Below are 23,819 nucleotides of genomic sequence, written 5' to 3' on the forward strand. Positions count from 1 at the left end.
AATCCGACTCCATATTCATGTAATCCATCACTATTTCCCGAGTAGTGTACATTCTGATTTTCCACTTGTATTTCTCCAGAATCTGGTCATCTTATTTCTGCTATTCCCATGTAGAATACTAAATATTAAACACTTAAAAAGAAAGAACAACAAATGCTCTATGGCAGCATATTTATTATACTTCCAATACTTTTCTATTTCTTGTATAACTGTACTTGCTACAATAGCACATGTTGTAGATCTACCCAGTATAAAATATTTTCGAATATTCTTACAACGTATTTTTATACTTACCCTAAATAAATATAAATATACTTTGTTAGTTTCTGGATTTTTTTCTGTGCTCATGGCTGTGTACATATTGTCCATGTCCACAGCCATACTCAGAAGTCTATTTAATTCTTGCTCTGGTTTATCAACTAAATGGGAAATGTGCATTTCTAAAAAAAGTAAAAAGGTAAGGGTGTTATTGAAGATAACAAAAAATAATAGATATAATTATTAAATACAGAGAAACACCAACATACTACCCATTGAATAAATTCTGTATTATAAGAAAGCAATGATATTAGAATAGAGATAACAATATATCCAATCACAATACATTCAATCAAAGTACATTCAAGGAAATGCTTTCTGCGTAAATTCTGGACTGAGACAGGGTGATCCGTTGTCCCCATTGTTGTTTAAACTGGACTAAGAATATGTCATGCGAAAAATTTATCCAAAAATCAAACCAGACATAAATGCTCGGAGAGCAAAAATCATACTCGCCTTTGCCGATAACGTAGACGCAGTAGCACAATATACATTAGAAGTTAAGGATATTTTCTCGAGGTTTGAAGAAGCTGCATTAAACATCGGTCTAAAAATAAATGAAGACAAAACAAAATACATGGTCGTCTCAAAACAAGAACGACGGCGAATAAGGCAAAATATTACTATAAACGATCATAACTTCGAAGTGGTTAAAGAATTTAAATATCTAGGAGCAACAATCACAAATGGCAACAAAATAGAGCGAGAAATTGAAACGCGTATAATGGCAGGAAACAGATCTTTCTTTGAAATGCAACATCTAATGAAGTCAAAACTTCTTTCACGAGGTGCAAAAACCCAGATATATAAGACCATAATACGACCAGCAGTCGCGTATGGAAGCGAAAAATGGACGCTAACAAAAAGAGAAGTAAATAAATTGCTGCTGTGGGAACGTAAAATTCTTCGAATGATATATGGCCCTTGCAGAGACAGCGTGACAAACGAATGGAGGCGCAGATACAATAATGAGTTAGAGTTTCTATTTTGAAAGGAAAATCTAGTCAGATATATAAGGCAGTGGCGGCCCGTGAGGTAGTGCCATAGAGCCATGGCACTACCTTGCTAACTATCCATAAACATATTTTTTATCTTCAAAACTTTTTAATTCCTATTAATTTTTTTGTGTGTATTTCTTTTGATCTTCATAAATTATATAAAATATGGCAACTATGGGCGCAATACAATCCCTGCCGACAGCGGAGAGTATTCGACAGGAGAATCTCCTTCGCGCCGAAGTCAGTACTGGCACGAGTAAAGAGAGAAAGATTTTACGAGCATTATATGTAAGTGACAGAGAAAGAGCGATATTGGACTATTAGTATACCTTAACATTAGAATCTCTGTGCCAGGCACGAGGGTATGAAGCCAGGTCTATTTATTTTGAGTTTCTTTACGTGCTGGTTTGTCGCTTTTATTATGTATATTTTCTGTTAAAAAGTTTTTGTATTTATAATTAAACTTTTGGTGCATCATGATCGTGGGTAGTTTGATAATATTTTGATTATTTCTTAAGTTTAATTTATTAATTGACAATAAAGATTAGTATTTTAAAAATTTTTTTGGTGGTTTTTCGCTAGAAAAAAAAACTACAAATGTTACAAGGTGTTGTGGAGCTTTCGAGTTAGCTTTAAGAGGTCACGACGAAAAAGAAAATTCAGAAAATAGAGGCATATTTAAGGAGCTGGTCAATTTTAGCGCCGAATTAGATAACGACTTAAAGGTTCATATTATTCAAAGTACCAGATCTTTCAAAGGTCTACCTTCTCCGGACATTTAGTTGCTTCTAATTTATTTATGTCGGAGAAGTTTTCTGCTTATAAGCATCAGTTCTCCTAATCATTTCTTAATGAACCATGGAGACAATTTTAATTTTTAAGCAAAACTCGGTTTAAAACTGAATTAGAAGTAGGTACTGTATTAGCGAGACGAATTAAGTACTACCTCTGGGGCTGTTTCGCTATCGGTTTTATTGTAGAGGGAAGGTTCAAAAAGCACATTTGAAGAAACTATTAAACTTTTAAGTATTTTAGTTACCATTCCTATATCAACATCTGAAGCAGAACGCTGTTTTTCGATGTTTACATCGAAACCTAGTGCTTTAGGTATGCTATCTGCAGAAAAGCATTTTGTAAATTGTATTGATAATTTTAATTATAAAGTCATTGAAAACTTTGCAACCAAAAAATAGAAGAATGAACTTCATATATCGTAAACTTTAAAAGTGACATTACAAAAATTTGTGCATGTGTGTGAATAATGAAATAGTATTATTTTTATAAATTGGTAAATAGAGACTAAATCGTAATAACAATTTTCAAGCACTATCAGCAGTAAATGCTGGTGGTAGGTTAAGAGGTTTTTATTATTAATTAATTTACGGAACTGTTTTGATCAATGTTGGACAATTGCTTGGCACCTCAGATCAATAAACTTAAGATATGTACATAAGATAAAAGTATCCGCGCATATTTTTTTTAGTTTTTGTTGTCAGTATACCTTTTTTTGACAATATCGTGAATCCGTCACTAAAAATTTTGGCGGCTGCCCGAGTTGTGGCACTACCTTCTTAAAGTGGTACGAGCCGCCACTGATATAAGGGCCAATAGACTCAGATGGGCAGGACATGTGATACGCAGTAACGACAATCGCCTTATAAACAATGTGTTCTGGGAGAGGCCAGATGGAAGAAGGTCTGTAGGACGGCCTAGAAAAAGGTGAAAAGACGCAGTCAAAGAAGATCTAGAGAAAATGGAAGTGATACAATGGGAATTAGTGGCACAGGACCGACAAACATGGAAGGCAAAGGTAAACGCAGCAAAGACTCACGAAGAGTTGTAACGCCATTGATGATGATGATGACAGTACATTCAATCGCAGTACATCCCACAATGTTTTTAAAATAGGTACTAAAGACTATTTGGATTTTATTTACTTGTACAAAATAATTACCTAGTAGGTGCTCACATCTACAGGGATCTGTAAAAGTGGGATTTTGTTGATTACTTTCAACTCTCTTCCATCCTATACAATCACATTTTTCTGCCTAAAATTTATAAATTTGTTTTAGTTTCAACAGTGATTTAACAATAAATGCGATTCAGCAAAATACTTTCTCTACAATTTTAACAAAAGTACTTGGTTTTGTAACATGGTTAAAAAAATTATGAAGATAGGATGTGTATTTTCTTAGTTAGCCAAAACTTGATGAACAGGTCTAAAAAAGGTCTATTACCTTAAAATATATACACTTCAACGCATATCTAATAGCACCGTTCAAGTTGAATTTGGCGGTTTTTAATTTGGAATGCCATTGGATAAAGTTACTTCTCCCGCGTAAAACTGCATTACAATTTTTGTGATATTTCACCCCTATCGTTATTATTTAATAATATTATCTTATTTTGGATTCATCAACACCATCATTAGCCGTTTTAAGTCCACTGCTGAACATAAGCCTTCCATAAATACACATAATCTTGAACACCCTGAATCCAGTTGTGTTAGATGCACTTGATGCCGTCCGAACACCTTGTTGGGGGAGGTCCTTGATTACAATACGCGTTTCTTGGCTCCATTCCAAAATTATCTTGGTCCATTTTCCATCTTTCAATCTGGCAACATGTACCGCCCAGTTCCATTTTAGCATCGTAATTTTTTAACTGCATCTATAACACCAGTTTCTCTTCTAACCGTTTGATTTTAAACTCTGTCTTTAAGGGATATATTCAATATTGACCTCTCCATTGCTCTCTGTGCCACTAAGCATTATATTTAGCGTTAGTCAAAATAAGACATGAATGAAATAAAAAAAATATGAATATTACCATTGAGTATTACTTTCAATCTATTAAATGAGAGCTTTAAATAAAAATTACAAACTTTCAAATATAATAAAATTATGCAGTTTTTTCCCTCTGCTATAAAATTAATCAAAATAACTTGGGCGGTGTCTTAGATAAGCAACGATTTTTAAATGATGAAAAATAAAGAAGATTGTATATTTGACAGCTGTCATTTGACCTACTAGACTGTAGCCTGGTATATTCTGAAATATATTTTATCTACATCAGTCTCACTCAAAAGAAATCTGGGATTCTAAGGAACCTAGTATCTTTTCAAGATCCTTGAACCCCCCAAAAAAAATTTCTGGATCCGCCACTGATGGGTATAAGGTTATATTTGTATAACGTTATATAAAATATTTAATATTAACAACTATTCTACCAAGCAGTTTTATACAGGGTGTAACAAAAATGCAGGTCATAAATAAAATCACATATTCTGTGACCAAAAATAGTTCGAGTGAACCTAACTTACCTTAGTACCAATGTGCACATAACAAAAGTTACAACCTTTTGAAGTTACAAAATGAAAATCAATTTTTTTCAATAATATCGAAAACTATTATAGACTTTTTATTGAAAATTAACATGTAGCATTCTTGTGGTAAGGACATCTCAAAAAAATAATAACAGTGAAATTTGTACACCCCATAAAAATTTTATGAGGGTTTTGTTCCCTTAAACCCCCCCCCCAAACTTTTTTGTACGTTCCAATTAAATTATTACTGCCGTACCATTAGTTAAACACAATGTTTTAAAACTTTTTTGCCTCTTTGTATTTTTTCGATAAACGTTTTTTTATCGAGACATTAATATATTTTAAAATATAAATATGTACTATTGTGTTTGCATTTTATCAATCAAAAGCAAAATAAAAATTAAATTAAATTTTTTTTAATAACGCGGGCACATAAATTTGATTTACCCTGTATATTGAGCTGTTTTAAAATTTATTAGAATTTAGTTAGGATGTAAATAGATTTCTCTTTTAACGAGCTTTCCGAGGAACCATTAAAGACTTTTGTGAATAATTAAAGTGAAAAGAACTATGTATTTAGATTTAAAATGGAAAAAAATTGTTTACTGTAGAGGTAATTATCAATTTCTCGAAATTGATAATTGAAAAGAAAGTTGGAATTTTAATATCTTCATTTCAATACGAGTATATGTGGGAGAGTTTCTCCGAAAGTAATTAGGATTGTCGGAACAAATGTGAGGGTGACTGTTGTTTGTCAAATGGAAAAGTCAATGTTCTGATTCTTGGAATGTGGAAGGGGAAAAGATGGATTGGATGATTGAGAGAGGTTGAAAAATTTTTCATTTATGTTGTTGGCAGCAAGAACGAGCGGTTCGACGTATTTTAAGTGGAGAGATAGTTAGCATATATCAGTGCTTGGTTGATAGTGGAGAATAGTGTTGAAAAGTGGAACGAGAGACAGATCAAATCGAGACGAAATACCTCTTTGATTCTGTAGTATTGTGAGAAGGAGAGCAGAGAATTTTTGGAGTTTTGTTTGAATCGAGAACGTGTCAAAGAAACACGGTTTGTTGGAGAATTAGTGCTGGTATGCTGACAGTTTTGAAGCTGGACAACGGAGAGAGGCTTTGATGAGTAGCCTTTAACATAATCAACGAGGGAGAGCTGTTTGGGGTCACGAGAAGACATCCGAGTGAGGGAAGCAAAAGGTCAGTCAATTTATGTGAAAGAGATTTTTATGTTCGGGAAATAAATTTTTGAGTAAAAAGCATATGAATTAAAGTTCCAATATTTCAAAATATAAATAGTAAATATAGGTAACCTTGCGAAGACATAAATTTGTTTGGTTTAGTTTGTTTTACCAAAGTCATCGGGAACAAACCGATAAATTGTTTTTTTGTAAAGATAATAATTTTAACTGGTATAAATTTCATTCGGACATCTGTGTCCACAGGTTTTTTAGATTCGATAGTTTTCAGAGTATTAATTTGATAAATAAAAGACAATTCTGTATTTTTATTTTAATAGTTTGCTTTATTTCTTTTCCCTATTTTATCCCGATTAGGATCAACTCAGAGATACTGAACCCACGAGAGAAGATAAATATAACGTAAGATAATTTGTTTTTTTTTCTTTTTTTTATATATTAAAAGGCACCCTGAGATTTTTTATTCAATTTTGATATATGATTTGCGGCAATTAAATGATTAATTAAATAAATAATAATCAATATAAAATTAATAAGAAGCAGATCACAACAACATGGCGAGCCAACGTTAGGGCATTAAAGTATCTCTGGTTGTGAATTTGAAGGGAATACTAAACGGAAAAACAGGTGAAGGAAAATTTATTTGCCCGTCGGAAAAAGTTGATATATTTAAAATTTTTGAAATATTTGTTTGACTTAATTTTTTTATCTAGGTACAGTTTTTACATATTTATTTTATTTTTGATTGATTTGAGATTTGAAATATTTAAAAATTTGTGGGATAAATTGATTATATTTGGGGAGAGAAAAATTTTCGTCTCGACAGCATACAAGGTATTTTCGAATTTCATATTAGGCGGGGATAAATTTTAACTACATGTCGATAACAACCAGAAGCAAAAGCAAAGAAAACAAAAAACAAGAAGAACATTTGGAACAAGAAGAACTTATAGAACAAGAAGACATTTTCGAAACAACAGTCATGGCATCAGAAAATCAGGAATTATCAGGAATAGATAAATTATTACAACTGATGCAACTCCAGTCACAAAAAATGGATGAAACACAACAAAAACTGGATGACAATCAAAGAGAAACAAAACAAGCAATGGATGAAGCAAAAAGGACAATGGATAAAAATCAGGAAGAAACATCAAAGAAAATGGATAAAGTGGATCAAAAAATGGATGAAACACAACAAAAAATGGATGAAACACAACAAAAAATGGATGAAACACAACAAAAATTGGATCAAAAAATGGATGAAACACAACAAAAAATGAAACAAGCAATAGAAGAGAACAACAAGAAAATGGAGGAACGCATAGAAAAGTATGAAAAGGAAGTAAAAGGATGTTTGACAATGATCAAGAACGAGATGGGAGAACAAGAGATACTGAACCCACGAGAGAAGATAAGTATAACGTGAGATAATTTGGATTTTTTTTAATAGTATAAAAAAGCACCCTGAGATTTTTTATTCAATTTTGATGTATGATTTGCGACAATTAAATAATTAATCAAATAAATAATAATTAATATAAATTAAATAAGAAGCAGATCACAACAGTACATATATGTACCTAAAAAATGTAAATTCACACTAAATTTTCATATTATTCCCTGGTCTCTATATTCTTACTTACCATGTAAAAATTTGTGTTAGATTTTAAAAATGTTCAAAATATCTAGATAAAAATTGGCTTATCGAAAAATTACAAAGAGACAAAAAAGTTTTAAAAATATTTTGTTTAACTAATGGTACCATAATAATAATTTAACTGGAACGTACACAAATATTTGGCGGGATTTAAGGGAACAAAACCCTCAAAATTTGTATGGGGTGCACAAATTTCAACTCTTATTTTTTAAAGATGTTCCTGTCATAAGAATGCCAAATGTTCATTTTCAATAAAAAATCTCTAATAATTTTCAATATATTTAAAAAAATCGATTTTTATTTTGTAACTTCAAGGGGCTATAACTTTTTTTATGTGCACATTGGTACTAAGGTAAGTTAGGTTCAATCGAACTATTTTTGGTCACAGAATATGTGATTTTATTTATGACCTGTATTTTTGTTACACTCTGTATAACTAAATAAATTACCTGACATTTAGAATACACAGCCAACTTTAATAATTTCTTATTGTAAGGCAAAGAAACTACTGCTTGCTTCTTCTGTTGGATTCTCTGAAGGTTGTTTAATGGGGAAGCATTCGTCTCTGACTTTGTTTGATTTGTAGTACTTTTTTGTCCATGAGTTGCATGCTCACTTGAATTGCTTGCAGATCCATCTATATTTTCAACAGACTGCTCTGACATGTTGCTTCTTTTTAAAATACTATATAGTCAGGATGGTAAATGTCCTACGGGATGATGGAAATGTTAACATATGTGCCATCAAAGAAAGCTATGCAATAAACTGTACTATTAATTTAAAATAAAAGAATTAGGGGAGTTGAATTTAATATGATTACAGTGGATGTTCTAAATGCATTACGAGGGTTGTGTTTTTAGTTTTGCATATAGTCATAAAGAAAAAAAATATATAGACTTAAAGTACTTTATTGTTTTTCAAAATATGTCCCACCAAGATCGATACACGCATACATTCAAACTGATTGGTAATAAAACAATTATTCCAGTCTTCAGTCGACACCTGCAAAATCGCTGTTTTAAAGGCATTGCACCTACTGGAATTACTACCCACGCATTGAATTCTTGATTTTTAGGAACGTGAAGAACTCGATTACTCGAAGAACTCGTGAACGTTAGGTCAGGGCTATACAGTGGATGGATGAACAATTCGATGTTTTGAAGCACTAAAAATGCTATCGTCTTTTGGGCAGTGTGAGCACTTGCATTGTCCTGATGTACTTAATAGGATGATTCAACGTTGTGTGTTGCTTTGTAGGACTTTTGCGGTGAACAAACAGTTATATACCAATCAGAAGTAACCCTTCTTCAATCTTCTAAAGCAATTGTTACCACATGACCAGAGTTTGACACAAAAGTTGCGACCATTTTCTTCGACACCTTTTGTTCCATCCGAGAACGGATCACTTTTTTTGGTTTTTCCTCATCATGAAATACTCACACAGCGGATTGGCGTTTATTTTCCGGTTAGTAGGAGTAAATCCAAGTTTGGTCACCACTGCCAATACTATAAACATTTTTTGAGCTTCCTTTGTTGAACTGTTCAATGTTTTTTTCAACACCAATTGACGCAGGAACTGTTTTTTGCTCTTCTGTGAGCAAATGAGGGATCCAACAGGAAACCAACTTCTTAACACCCATCTACTACATCATGTAGGATCTTTTGGATCGAGGTCTTTAAAATGACCAAAGATGCCTCTATCTCCTGGTATGTTACATGGTGGTCATCCTTAATTAGCTGACGAACTGAATTTGCTGTTTTGCTGTGTGACTGCTGTTTTGGGTGTACCTAGACTGGACTCGACACTGAGACTGGAGCGACCAAGTTAAAATTCGCAATATAAGTGGGAAATAGTTGACTGTTGTGATGCTTCATTCCCAAACACAAAAACCATTTCAGCGAGTCATTCATACAGCCAATCCTCGTGGAAAAGCAGTTAATACCCAACCACCAGTTTGGATTTAGACAACAACAGGCTACCACCGAGCAAATTCAGAGTCTGCAACTCCATAAACAAAGCCTTAGAAGAGAAGCAATACTGTTCTGCAGCCTTTTTGGATGTCTCGCAGACTTTTGACAAAGTCTGGCACACTGGCCTGCTATACAAAATAAGAAAAATCCTTCCTCTCAACTACTTTCTAATCCTCAAGTCCTATCTCTCCGACCTCCATTTCTTTGTAAAAGTAAAAGATCAGTGCACTAAGTTCTATCCAATCAAAGCTGGAGTACCTCAGGGTAGTGTCCTTGGACCAGTTCTCTACCTACTCTACACAGCAGATCTTCCTACAAGCCAAAACATCATCACAGCCACATATGCAGATGACACAGCAATCATTGCAGCTCACTCAAACCCGTACATCGCCTTGCAACTGCTCCAGACAAATCTCGATAGAATAAAGATCTGGTTACAAACATGGCGAATTAAAGTAAACGAAAGCAAGTCAGTACATATAACGTTCACTAATCGAAAAGATAAGTGCCCAACCATCTCATTAAATAATCAAGTACTACAACAAAGGGATGATGTAAAATACTTAGGTATGCACTTGGACCGTAGATTAACGTGGAAAAAACACATATTCACGAAAAGAAAACAGTTGGGTCTAGAGTTGCACAAGTTTGACTTGAATGTTTGAACTTGACTTGAGTTTGACTTAATTTCAAGTCAAACTCAAGTCAATCCTTCTGACAAATAATTCAAGTCAAGTCAAACTGGTCAATCGCACAGGTTTGAAAATTCAAACTGTTTGTCAAACTAGTTTGAAAGAGTTTGAAAAATAATTTATTTCGTAGATATATTTTTTTAACAATCCACGAGGAAAATAAAATTCCTGTAGATGGCTGTATACCATAAATCACAAAAAATACAGGATCCCTTGTAAAAAGTATATTTAAAAGACCCTAATAAGGGTTACATCACAAAACAAAACGTTTTGGGATTAACAAGTAATCCATCATCAGTGTTAAGCCAATAACATGCATGCTGAGCCACCAAAAAGTTATGGGTAAAAACCTTTTAAAAGGTATAAGATCTTATATTATACTACATATTATGTTTAAAATAGTTGGATATTGCAAATATTCCTGAATATTACCCAGGGCAACAGAGGACTCTAACCCACGTGGATGTGATATGAGAGGTATGAACCTCACATATTAAAAGGTATAGTGTCTAAACTATACCTTTTAAAGGGTTTTTACCCATAACTTTTTGGTGGCTCACGCATGCATGTTATTGGCTTAACACTGATGATGGATTACTTGGTAATCCGAAAAGGTTTTGTTTTGTGATGTAACATGGATACACCATGGTTTAAAAAGTTTCCATATATTGATAAAAGACACTTAACGAACATAATAAGAACGAGAACAGGACATGGTATATTTGGAACTCATTTACATCGAATCAACATTAAAACACATCCACATTTTTCTTCATTGTCCAATTAATAAAGTAATTATTATTAGGGTCTTTTAAATATACCTTTTACAAAGGTATATTTAAAAGGGTATTTACCTCTATTTTATTATTTTTTTATATATTTTTTTGTTGAGATAGACATGTCAGTTGCCAACTAAGATAAGAAATTTAATAATACATTGAGTGCCATATAAATCATCCTTTAGTTCCAATAATTTTAGTATTTGTTTCCCTCTACTCATTTTTAAAAATCATGTACAATAGAACACTGACAATTTCACAGTAAATTATTTTAAGCACGCACAACAAAATTAAATAAAAAAAAATACTAAATGAACAGTTTTTGGTTAAAATGGGATCTAGCTACATATTTTTATAATTTTCTGCTTTTATAACCCATAACAATAAACACCCCACCGGCACCGTCTTCAACGACAGGACGAAAGTCATAAACAAAGGTTTAGGAAAGTTAAAAAGCAAGAAAACAAAGAACCTCAAAAATCTGTTTTCGTACCAACCCCTTAATAAGCATGTTAATTCCTTGAAATTTTATGGTCAAATTTGGATTATCTACATTTTTTCAATACTAACGCCCCAGAATCTAACAGAGAATCGTAACATGACAATGTGGTGTGTACTAAAGTCAAGCTGCGTAAAGTGAAAGCAGTAGGTAGGTACTAACAGTATAAGTTGACCTGCACCTACAAAGCAGACTTTTGAAATTAAAAGTTGTACTGTTGGAATAAAATCAATATTTATACATGAAAAACAGGCTATTGATTTATACTCTTAGTACAGAAATGATTAATAAACATTCAAAATTCAAAATATAGAAGAATCCCGAAAGGTCCATTTTATGACTTATACTATATTCTTAGTACATAGCACGTTAGACATAATATAAAGATTTTATATAGATTATTTGTATTTTTCAATTTAATTATAAATAAACACAACATTTTCACTTTAAAAAAATTCCATCATTTTTTGACGGAAACTTCAAAATTAATGTACATTAATAGGGACAAAACTGTTATTCTGGCCAAACGCTTAGTTTAGCATAAACAGACCAAAGTGGGCGCTTATATTAGTCTACAATTGCGAAACTGTTATGAATGGCAGTTATGGATATGGCAGTTATGAATGGCAGTTAAGAATGGCAGTTATGAATATAGTCTTGTTATGCAAAACTAAAATCCCTTAATATACAGAATGTCGCTTGGTTTATTTTTGTTTTTCTTAGTAACCGTTAACGTGACAATAACAGGGATTTTTCCAAGATAGTTTTAGCTATGTGTCACCAGAATCCGCTGTTATCTCGATTTTAAAGAAATGGCGCTTGATCGAGTTATGCATAACGTTGTCCTTTTAAATAATTAGTTCACTGTTTGTGATTTTATAACGCTGTTCTTTATTTTTATATAATAGAAGTATGTATGCACTTTTCAATTTTCATTGCTTTGAAATCACCTGCCACAACATCAAATAAATCAGTATATTTATTTTTCTTAATTAATACTGCTTCGACTATAGATTGTTTCTCTTAATTTTTGCAGTGGAAATACTTTGAATATCAGACTCAATTTGTCTTCTTCTTTTTCTTCTTCTTCTTCTTCTTCTTCTTCTTTTTCTTCTTCTTCTTCTTCTTTAATTTGTTCTGGTACTTATTCTGAATAAGCCACACACTTCAAAACGAACGTAATAAACAAGCCAAATATGGACGTCTAAAAAATATGAACTACAAACTAATTTGCGGAGTAGCAGAATACAGATTCAGACCTATCCAAATAAGTCACAACAAAATCCGTACGCTCTCAATTAGAATTGGAAATAATTACGTTGCCAATATGATATTCAAACTTCAAACTGTTTGAAGAAGTTTGATTTCAAGTCAAACCTAAAGATATCGAAATCAAGTCAAGTCAAACTTTTTTACAAAAAAAGTTTGATTTTCAAGTCAAGTCAAGTTTGTTGAATAAAATCAAACTAGTTTGACTTGATGCATCTCTAGTTGGGTCTGAAACTCAATAAAATGTAGGTACTGGCTGATAGGAAAGAGGTCACAACTGAGTTTGTACAATAAAATTTTAGTATACAAGGCAGTGATTAAGCCAATATGGAGCTATGGTATCCAACTTTGGGGATCTGCTTCGGGATCCAATATCGACATCCTGGAGAGATTTCAATCGAAGACCTTCAGCATTATCACAAATGCACCGTGGTACATGCCCAATGAATTCATCAATCGTGATCTTCAAATTAATACTGTCAAAAAAGAAATTGCCAGTTACGCCCAAAAATACGACATGCAATTACAAAACCACCCCAACAAGCTAGCGAAGAACCTAATGAGACCCCAGGCAAACAGAAGGCTAAAGCGTTACACTCCAAGCAACCTACCAGCAAGATTTTAAATTTTCAAAAATATTTTATTTATTAGAGTTTTATTTATAGGGTTTTATTTATTATTAGAGTCACAAATAATTTTTGTTAAGTACTAAAATTATAATTCCATAGGATATTGTCACTGGACAGTCTCCTGCTAGTCTCTTTTAATTTTTAAATAATTTACTTATTGTAATCATTACAAATTGTAAATAAATCTGATGTTAAAAAAAATGTTCTCAGCTAATATCCATTTTTCGGCCGACTTGCTAATTTTAAAAAATTCACTGTATCTACACAACTTGTTGTCGTACCGCAATGAAACCCTATATTTATGTCAACAAAAGATTGCGGTTACATTTGTGTTGGAAGGTTTTATTGGTGGTACCCTCTAAGAAAAGTGGGGGGTACCTACATAATGTGGGGCTTCAGCTTCAATATATTTAGAAAACAAACCATTTATCCAGATTCTACCAACAACCTTTTATAGGTTTAATAACAATAATTCTGCCGTGCTTAGCAAAAACGCCGTATCTGCAGAGACATCACATTCCAGTAAAATCGATTTTAGTTTAAGAATTCGTATACACAGGATACAGCATAAGACGCGGTGTGTTTAATGTGTTTTGGCTTAACTTACACCATTTTTAGTAAGCAAATAAGATAGATATGCACATTTGGGTTAGACAAAAGTAAAAATTTCATTTTTTCAGATTTTTGCAGATACAGTGTTTTTGCTAAGCACGGCAGAATTAGCGTGTGGAGCCTAGTAGGTTCATGCCATATTGGCCTCTAGTAGCACGTTTTCCACGAGACTAAAAAGAATAGATGAAAATGCCTTGCCTTACTCGTTCATTTACTAGGAAACTGTCTGATGTTTCATTATTTACTTTTACTTGGTTTTCAGTTCTTCTTATGTTGATTTTTTAACCAAGAGGAGTAAACTAAAAAGACAGATTCACACCCAAGAAAGTTACTAGAAAAGTCACCAAATTCATCTTCTTTTTTTGTTGATCATATCAGCTTTCAATGATAATCCATACGTTTTATATTATACTAACACATTGCTAAAGAGTTCTAAAAACAACTGTTTTTATGTATTTTTAGACTAAAAATCTAAAAATTAAAGGAATAATGCAGAAAACACAAAAAATTGCTGATATACTTAATTAACCTATAAAATGACAGAAGTGCCAAAATTTCATAAATGTCATTAGTGTCAAAATTTAATAACAGTGGAGTAAACTTGCCTGCGGTTGGACCAATTAGAAACAAGCATTACGGTGCGGTAAATTTGAATCACTCCTCTTGGTTAAAAAACAAACAATAGTGTTGTTGTATATTCTAATAATGTTTCTGCTTATTTCTAGTTCTTCAAGTGATTTATATAATTCCTTCCTTTTATCTTTTTCAAATGCTTGTTTAAAGTCTATAAATAATATCATCGTCAGTATTTGATATTGATAGCTTTCCTTTAGTATCTCTTTCTGCAAGAAAATCTATTCTCTTGTGTTTCTTCCTTGTCCTCCTGGTATTCACCAATTATATCTTCCATTTTTTAGTATATTCTTTATATTCTCTTTTGTAGATTTATGTCCAGTTGCACCAACAAATAAACGAGCGATTTGGATTGACAGTTTATTTTAAAATGTAATTGTCAAAAACTGTCACATTAAAAACAGAAATTTTAACGATTCTCCCAAAAAATATTAAATTTTAACCTTTTTCGAAAGAAAAGAAAAGTGTTCTGTTATTACATTTGTTGGTAAAAAATTTAATATTTTTCGGGAGAATCGTTAAAATTTCTGTTTTTAAATGACAGTTTTTTAACAATTATTATATTTTAAAATAAACGGGCAATCCAAATCAAAAATCAATCGTTTATTTGTTGGTGCAACTGCACATATACATATACTGTGGCTTAAATTAAAGAAGACTCTAGATACCAACAAGATCTTTAAAGTATTAGGAAGAAGCCAAGAAGGAATACTTCTTCAAAGTAAAAATATATTCATAGTGCGTTTCTAGATAGCCATCAAACTGGGACTTCTCCAATAGCCATCAAAATGGGCTTCTCCAAACAAACCCTCTCCCATATTATCAATACACTGCAGAGAGTATGCTTGAGAATGACAATTACAAGCTATACTGGGACCGCACTGTGCTCACAGACCAAACAGTGGCACATAATAGACCAGATCTCGTATTAGTTAATAAATTAACAAGACAAACAATACTCATTGATACGGTGCTACCTAACAACAATAACCTGCGTTCTAAATACACTGAAAAGATCACCAAGTACAGAGATCTGGAAATTCAAATACGAAAACAATGGAGATGCAAGATTCATGCCAAAGAACCTCCTAGTATATATAAAAAAAGTTTGGTCTGAGATATGAAAACCATGCAGAAAGCTGTAGTACTCTCGATGGCCAGATGTGTACGAAAATTTTTGGGAGATACCTACTCCAGCAGGCACGTAGCCAGGAAATGTGCTTGAGGGGGTCCAAACACAACTCAAATTTTGGCGCTCTCTGAACTAACTAAAATAAGACTGCTCTTGTTTCGATTCACAACGAAATGATTATTTGTTATTTTTATTAGTTCTACTCCTATTCTGAGGAACTAATCTTTGTTTGAATTTTGCCGTGCTGGACAGGCGGGTAGTGAGATGCAACTTGATAGATCTCCCTCTTTACTATAGATACTCCTACGATTCGTTGGCTTGCAAATTTTAGAAGCCACGAATGGTGTAAGCAGAAGATTAGTTCTGATAAAGTTTTATTTTTAATATTGTTAATATTAGAAGTAAAACTTTCGTTCTTCTTTAGCAAATGCGACCACGGCATCCATATCATCATAATCTTTCATGTCTGGGTAGAGGCTGACAGCCAAAATTTTAGTGCTTCAGAGAGAATCAAATATGTGTTCTCTGAAGAGACTCTAACAAGAGTCGAAACTAGTTAGAGCACTTTTGGCGCTCTCTGAACTAACTAAAATAAGACTGCTCTTGTTTCGATTCACAACGAAATGATTATTTACTACAACTCAAATTTTTTGTTAAATTAGACGGTAAAATTTTTCAAATTTCACCTAATTTCACCATTGTATCTTTAATATCATTTTAGCGTCTCTGATGATGGTAGTCATCACATATAACAGGGTTAAAGTGGAGATTTGCGGGTCACAATGCGAGACAGGAAGATAAAAGATTGAATGCTACAATACAAAACTGGAGGCCGTGATAGGAAGAAGAGGAAGAGGAAGACCTCAGATGGGTTAGGGGACGATATTGTATAAGCTACAGGAATTCACTGGAAAAGCGCAGCCAAGGACAGATTATATGGAAAGATTTTGTGAAGACCTATGTTCAAAGCTGGATAGAAATGGGCTAAAGAAGAAGATGATGATGTTAGAGACTACTATGTAACGAAATATAGGGTTCCATAGAAAAGAGTACATCTGGTCTTCTATTCAGTTGTCGACCCAGTAATTTTTGGTTATTTGATAAAAAATATACTTGGCTTTAACTCAACATTCCAATGAATGGACCAAAGAGCCAATAAAATAAGTCTTTCGCTTTCGTTTCCTATCTTGTTTCCAGGTGAAGTTTTTACTCAATTCATTGTTGAGAACGAACGTTTTACACTGGCCGTTGTGACAGGGATAGTTGCCAAAATTGTAAGGAATTTGTAAATTTTTGGAATAAATCTTTATTATAATGTTCATTACGCAGAGACTGTCGGTATTTGGTTCCAAAGATGATATTGTGTTACAGTTATACCATAACATATATTCAGCTTTTATTGCTGTAAGAGAAATGTCATGGGAGTAATAAGCAGACAAATTTTCTAGCAATTTTGCCTTTTCTGTAGAGGCATATCCAGGTAAAAGAATTTAAAATGTTTACAGAATACTTTTCCTCGTGGTAAATCTGATTTTTAAACTGGATATATGTTGAAACGTACACTGAATAAAAACAAATAATCCTAGTAAAAAATAATAATAATTTCAAATATGTTTTTGAAGAAAATTATAAAAGGTCGCAAAACGAACAGACTCTATTTAATGCTTGGAAAGCTGCCGAGAGCCACAAAACCAAATTGTGTGATACAGTAAGCATACTTGAAAGAGAACTAGCACAGTTAAAATCTCAATATACAGAGTTGGCAACAAAAGTTAATTTAACTGAAAAAGAAAATGAAATAGAATATTTAACAGATGAAGAAGAGCTCGCTAAGGAGACAGAGTGGATTAGGGTTCAATCAAGAGCCAGTAAGAAACGCAAGATGGATACTTCACCATACATCTCACCACAAAAACATAGCTCCAAAGAAACTGCAGTTAGGAAAGCCAAAATGCCTCCACCTGTGGTAGTGGAAGGCTTCAAAGAATATGAAGTCCTATATAACTTCCTTAAATCGAAGATAACAAACTTTACTACTAAACTGGTGAATAGTGAAGTGATAAAAGTTAATGTACAAGACGGTGAAGAGTACAGAAAATTAATAAAAGCTTTAAGAGAGGAAAATATCCAATATCACTCATACGAAAACAAACAAGAAAGACCGATAAAAGTTATAGTAAAGAGATTACATCACACTTGCTCGTCCCAAAAAATTGTTGAAGATCTGCAAAAAAGAGGCTATAAAGCCATAGACGCAGTTAAAAAGCTAAAATGGCAAACCAAACAGCCATTAGACATGTTTATGTTAACCTTCAAACCAGACGAAGATATCAACAAAATATATGGGATAACGGACATCCTAGGAACAAAAGTCGAAATTCAGCCTTTTAAAAATTCCAAACTAATACCGCAATGCAAACGATGTCAAGCATATGGTCACACATGGAAGTTCTGTGCTAGAGGGCCAAGGTGTGTTAAATGCACAAAAAAACATCTTACTAAAGATTGCGACAAACCTGAAAATGTTAAACCAAAATGTGTCCATTGTGGCGAAAACCCTCCTGCCAACTACCGAGGATGTATCGTCGCAAAGGAAATGCAGAAAATAAAAAACAGAGGTCTGAAAAAGACGAATTTGTCACACCCTCCAGACAGAAGGTCAACTGAAACCAAGTCAAATGCTGGTGAAAGAAAACAAGCACAGAAAGTTACTAGTAATAAGACATATAGTGCGGTAACAAAAGGTCACAATGAAAATTATCAGAATGATAAATACCAAAAAACAACAGAGATTGAAAAAGAAACAGAACAAACCCTACAAATGATATTACAGGAGTTAAAAAAATTAAATGAAAGGGTCACTTCCCTGGAATATAGAGCTCAAGGTGCTATTCCAAAGGTAAGAAATGGCTAATGATCTTAGAATTGTCGCATGGAATGCCAACGGGTTGCTTAATCATCAACAAGAACTACAAGCAATCCTTGACATCGAAAAAATTGATTTGTTTCTTGTCTCTGAAACGCATTTCACAAATCAATCCTACATCAAATTTAAAGGATATAAGGTATATCATACAATACACCCTGACAATGCGGCCAAAGGAGGCAGTGCAATCATCATAAAGGATAATATATGTCATCATGAAGAGTTGGAATATAAAACTGAACATATTCAAGCCACTACAGTACACATAAAAACTAAAAGTTTTAAAATAAATATAAGTTCAATATACTGCCCACCTAAACATTCCATTAAAAAAGAGCAGTATAATGAATTCTTGAAAAGCTTAGGGGAAAGGTTCATTATTGGAGGTGACTTCAATGCAAAGAACACACACTGGGGCTCTAGAATCACTACTACTAAGGGAAAGGAGCTTTTGTTAGCCATTAAAGAACAGAGGTGTGAAGCACTATCAACTGGTAGACCAACCTACTGGCCTACGGATAGAAACAAGACCCCTGATTTAATAGACTTCTTTATTATTAAGAATATTTCAACTAATTTCATAGACATTGATGACTGTTGGGACTTAAATTCTGATCATTCCCCTATAGTACTAACCATGAGTGACAGGATTATTAAAAAACAAAGTAACCCCACATTAACAAATAAATGGACGGATTGGGATAGTTTTAAGCTAAGCCTTGAAGAGAGAATAAATCTAAGTGTACCAATACAAAACGCAGAGCAATTAGATAAAGAAGCAGAATTGTTGGTGAACAATATCCAGCAAGCAGCATGGGAAAACACTCCTACGCTGAAACCTAGGCTAAAAGGAAATAATTATCCAAAGGAAATAAGGAACATGATAATTGAAAAAAGAAAACTGAGAAGAATCTGGCAACAAACAAGGTCTCCTCAAGATAAGACTAAACTAAATCGTGCAAGTCAACAACTCAAAAGAACTATCCTACAATTAAAGAATGACTCGATTAATTCTTACTTACAGGAGCTAACAGATGACGGTAGTACAGATTATTCCTTATGGAAAGCTACTAAAAGACTGAAAAGACCTATTATGCACTCTCCTCCTATTAAACTAGAAAATGGTAACTGGGCCAGAAGTAGTGCACAAAAAGCAGAGCTATTTGCCATACATCTTGAAAATACATTCAAACCAAATGAACCTCAAGGGGATGAAGAAAGATGGGAGGAACCTGTTCAATTAGAGGAAGAAATTCGGCTAACTACACCAAAAGAAGTACTTGAAGAAATAAGGGAAAATATTAATCCGAAGAAAGCTCCGGGCTATGATCTAATTACGGGTGAGCTGTTGAAAAATCTTCCCCGAAGAGCTATCGTAAAATTAACAAACCTCTTTAACGGTGCATTCAGATTAAAATATGTACCAATGATATGGAAGATGGCGGAAGTCATTATGATTCCTAAACCAGGAAAACCAGCACATGAGGTTTCGTCATACAGACCGATATCTCTGCTTCCTGTAATATCGAAGCTGTTTGAGAAACTGCTCCTTAAGCGAATAAAACCAATTATCGAAGCAAGGAATTTGATACCGACACATCAATTCGGATTTAGAAATAAGCATTCAACAATTGACCAGGTGCACAGAATCACAAATATTATCGAAAGATCCCTAGAAGAAAAGAAAGTCTGTTCAACTGTATTCCTTGATGCTGCACAGGCTTTTGATAAAGTCTGGCATGAAGGTTTAACATACAAACTAAAATGTTTTTTACCTATACAGTACTCAAAACTTTTACGGTCATACATAAAAGAACGACATTTTAGAATTAAGCAAGAAGACTGTTTTTCAGACTTAAAAGAAATTAGAGCAGGTGTTCCACAAGGCAGTGTGTTGGGTCCGGTCCTATACCTAGTATACACGTGTGATATACCTGTACTGGAAAACAACACAGTTGCCACCTTTGCTGATGATACAGCTATTCAAGCAGTAGGGACGACAAGTGAAGAGGCGACCAACAAGGTCCAAATAGCAGTTAACCAAATCTATAAGTGGACACAAAAATGGAGAATCAGGCTAAATGAAGCTAAATCTGTCCATGTTAATTTCACCAACAAAAAAATACAATATATACCAGTTATAATCAACAATATCCAAGTACCATATGCAGATACTGCTAAGTATTTGGGTATAACATTAAATGCAAAACTACGCTGGAAGGTGCACGTTAAGAAAAAAAGGGAAGAACTAAATATAAGATATAAAAAAATGTATTGGCTAATTGGAAGAAACTCCACACTGTCGATGCATAATAAGTTACTAATTTACAAACAAATATTGAGACCTGTATGGACTTATGGATGCCCACTATGGGGGTGTACTAGACCAAGTAATATAACAGTAATACAAAGATTCCAGAACAAAATCCTAAGAAATATTGTAGATGCTCCTTGGTATGTTACAAACAGTGATCTCCATAAGGACCTAGGAATGGAAACTGTGGATATAATCATCAAGAAGATGGCAGGAAGTCACGAGCAACGACTTCACATGCACGAGAATATTGAGGCAATCCAGCTCCTCGATACTACTGGGCAAGTTAGAAGACTGAAGAGGACAAAACCTTATGAACTAGTTTAAGTGATAGGTGATAGTGAAAAGCAGAGCATAGTGCTTGTGCGCGTTAGTGTGTATGCTAGAATAGTGCACTATCTTGTTAGGTTAGATAAGAGACGCTATGGGGCAAGCTCTTAATTTTAAGGAACAGTAATAATTTAGGTTAGATTAAAATTGCTCATTGGTCAAGTATGACCAGATTGTAATTGTAATAATCATCATCGTAGTGGTGATTATGGGAAAAAAAAATGTCTAATTTCGATTCAAAGCATCATTACAAGCTCTCCTGAGGAGAACAAAAGTTCGAAATGGTCCATAGAGAGATGGTAATGATCTCTGAGTCGAAATTAAATATAAAATGCCTTTATCTACCTACGTTTTTACTCACGTATGGAGTACTAGGAAACAGATTTGTTGATCTTTGCCTCGTTGAATTGATGTGTTGTGGAGTGCAACTATATAGACTCCCCATGTCTCTGCATTCATCACCCTTTATTCCTTGCAAATTTTAGAAGGATGGGTAATAGGTATAAGAGAGAATCTGTTTCCGAATTAAGAAATCCAAAGATTTTATTTTTAAATATTTATTTGTTTGAAAATGAAGACTTTTGGGTTTCGTCGTTTCTTTAATAGAGGTCGCGAGTGCGTCTAAATGTTGATTATTTCTTTGTAATTGGCATACTTGGCGAATATGTCTAATTTCGTTTCAGAGCATCATTAGGAGAACAAAAGTTCGAAAAGGTCCATATAGAGATGGTAATGAGTCGAAATTAAATATACAATGCCTTTATCTAATAATAATTTCGTTTACTTTTTCAAAAATAATAATAATAACTTGGGGATAAACTTGCTGCTTTGGTACCAAACCCGAGACAGTTTTGGGAGGGGTCCGGACCCCATGGACCCCCCTTTGGCTACGTGCCTGTACTCCAGCATACCAAGATTACCAAATTACCTAATAGGGCTCGATAACATAATAACATGGAAAGAGTCCCACTGGGGCTCAATCCTTTTGATACCGTAGGTATCTGGGATTAGTGAATTTCCCCCTTAAAGGGTGTGCGAGCTGTATGGCTAAATCTGAAGAGTTTCTACACGTTGGGTTAGTACCCACAGTCAGTGTAAAGACAAAATATATCAGTACCTAGTCTTTCAGAAAAATGTTCCCTATTAATAAAAATAATAAATAAGACATAATAAAGTGATTATAAGATTCAAATAGACAGTATATTAACATAAAGAAAACATAATATTTTGATCTCTCACAAGTTTCTAAGATCAATAAACAAATAAAAATGTTTGATTTACCTTCAGAATATGATTATCAGCTGCTAAACGAAAACATAACCTAAAACAATATATTATTCTTCCCGATTAGAATAAAAAAATATTAATCTCGTACAACGTATTCTAAATGTAACAACTTTATAAATAATATTAAAATAAATAAAACTTTATATTACATTTAACAACTTTTTCATTTCATGTGGGTCGATGTGTCAAACTAGTTAAGTGAAATCTTGTACTAGAGATGTAATTTTTAAGCTTCTTTGGGAATCGTTACTGTGATTTTTCAGAATGCGTTTTAAAATATGGATAGTTGATCAATAAGAGGTTTCTAATTTGATTTAGTGAAGATTTATGCATCCACTTGTCTAGAAGTATAAGTATGAACGTCGCATATATTATAAATATATAAATACTCTTTAAGTCTATTAAGGCTGTATGACACTATGCATTTTCTTGTATCATATCTAATATCGTTTCTGATATCGTTTCTTGTATACATTTTCTTGTATCATTTCTTGTACGTACATTTGTGCCCTGTATGACACTATGCAAGTTCTTGTATCGAAAATTGTATGAAATTCGGCACGTGATTGGTCGATATTTTGTTTGCCACCCCCTGTCACGTTATGGTAGTACTGCATCTACATCTACAGTTGATTTTAAGGATTTTATAAAATTTATAAACTTTTAATTAACATTTTAATGTTAACCAGAATTTTACGTTGACTGTTTGAGGTTGATTATTTGTGTTTTGATATATTTGTGCTAAAATATTTGCATTAGAATTATCTTCAGTTTGATCCAAATTAGGAGCTATTGTATTTTGTAAAAAATTATGCACCATGAAACCTAAATTTATAGTTTGAACTTTACTAGGAGCTAAATATATGGTTATTATATTAGTAGAACAGTAGTCCATACCAAACGGTATATTAAGTATCAATATAAGATTTATGAATAATACCTACAAAAATACAAATAAATTCATCAATACATGATCCCATTTTCATTTCAGCCGCCATTATGAGTAAGTAATTATGACCAATTATGACATTTTAGATGTTTTGCCAGCAGGTTTTACGTTTTTGCTCTTTGCGCAGAAATTGGCGCAGTTCTTGTACAAGAATCTGTGTCTGACTCAAATTCTTGTATCGTTTCTGATATCGTTTCTTGTATATGTGTATGACACTATGCATTTTTTTGTCCTATCAGAAAGGATATTAGAAATGATACAAGAAAATGTATATAGTGTCATACAGCCT

The 23,819-nt window shown here is 33.2% G+C and overlaps 1 protein-coding gene across 1 annotated transcript in view; it reads right to left on the minus strand.

Moving 5' to 3' along the window:
* The window catches only part of LOC114340604 (histone acetyltransferase KAT2A), a 57,980-nt gene extending 35,190 nt beyond the window's left edge, over window positions 1–22,790 (minus strand). The window contains exons 1-4 of the mRNA XM_028291373.2: window positions 22,576–22,790; window positions 7,958–8,217; window positions 3,271–3,364; window positions 295–440 (exon numbers count right to left, since the gene is read on the minus strand). Of these exons, the coding sequence (XP_028147174.1) occupies window positions 295–440; window positions 3,271–3,364; window positions 7,958–8,173 (456 nt within the window). The 5' untranslated portion in view covers window positions 8,174–8,217; window positions 22,576–22,790. The remainder of the gene's footprint in view (window positions 1–294; window positions 441–3,270; window positions 3,365–7,957; window positions 8,218–22,575) is intronic.
* Window positions 22,791–23,819: the final 1,029 nt, after the last annotated feature.

Source organism: Diabrotica virgifera, chromosome 7 (assembly GCF_917563875.1).
Source record: "Diabrotica virgifera virgifera chromosome 7, PGI_DIABVI_V3a".
Classification (NCBI taxonomy): domain Eukaryota; kingdom Metazoa; phylum Arthropoda; class Insecta; order Coleoptera; family Chrysomelidae; genus Diabrotica; species Diabrotica virgifera.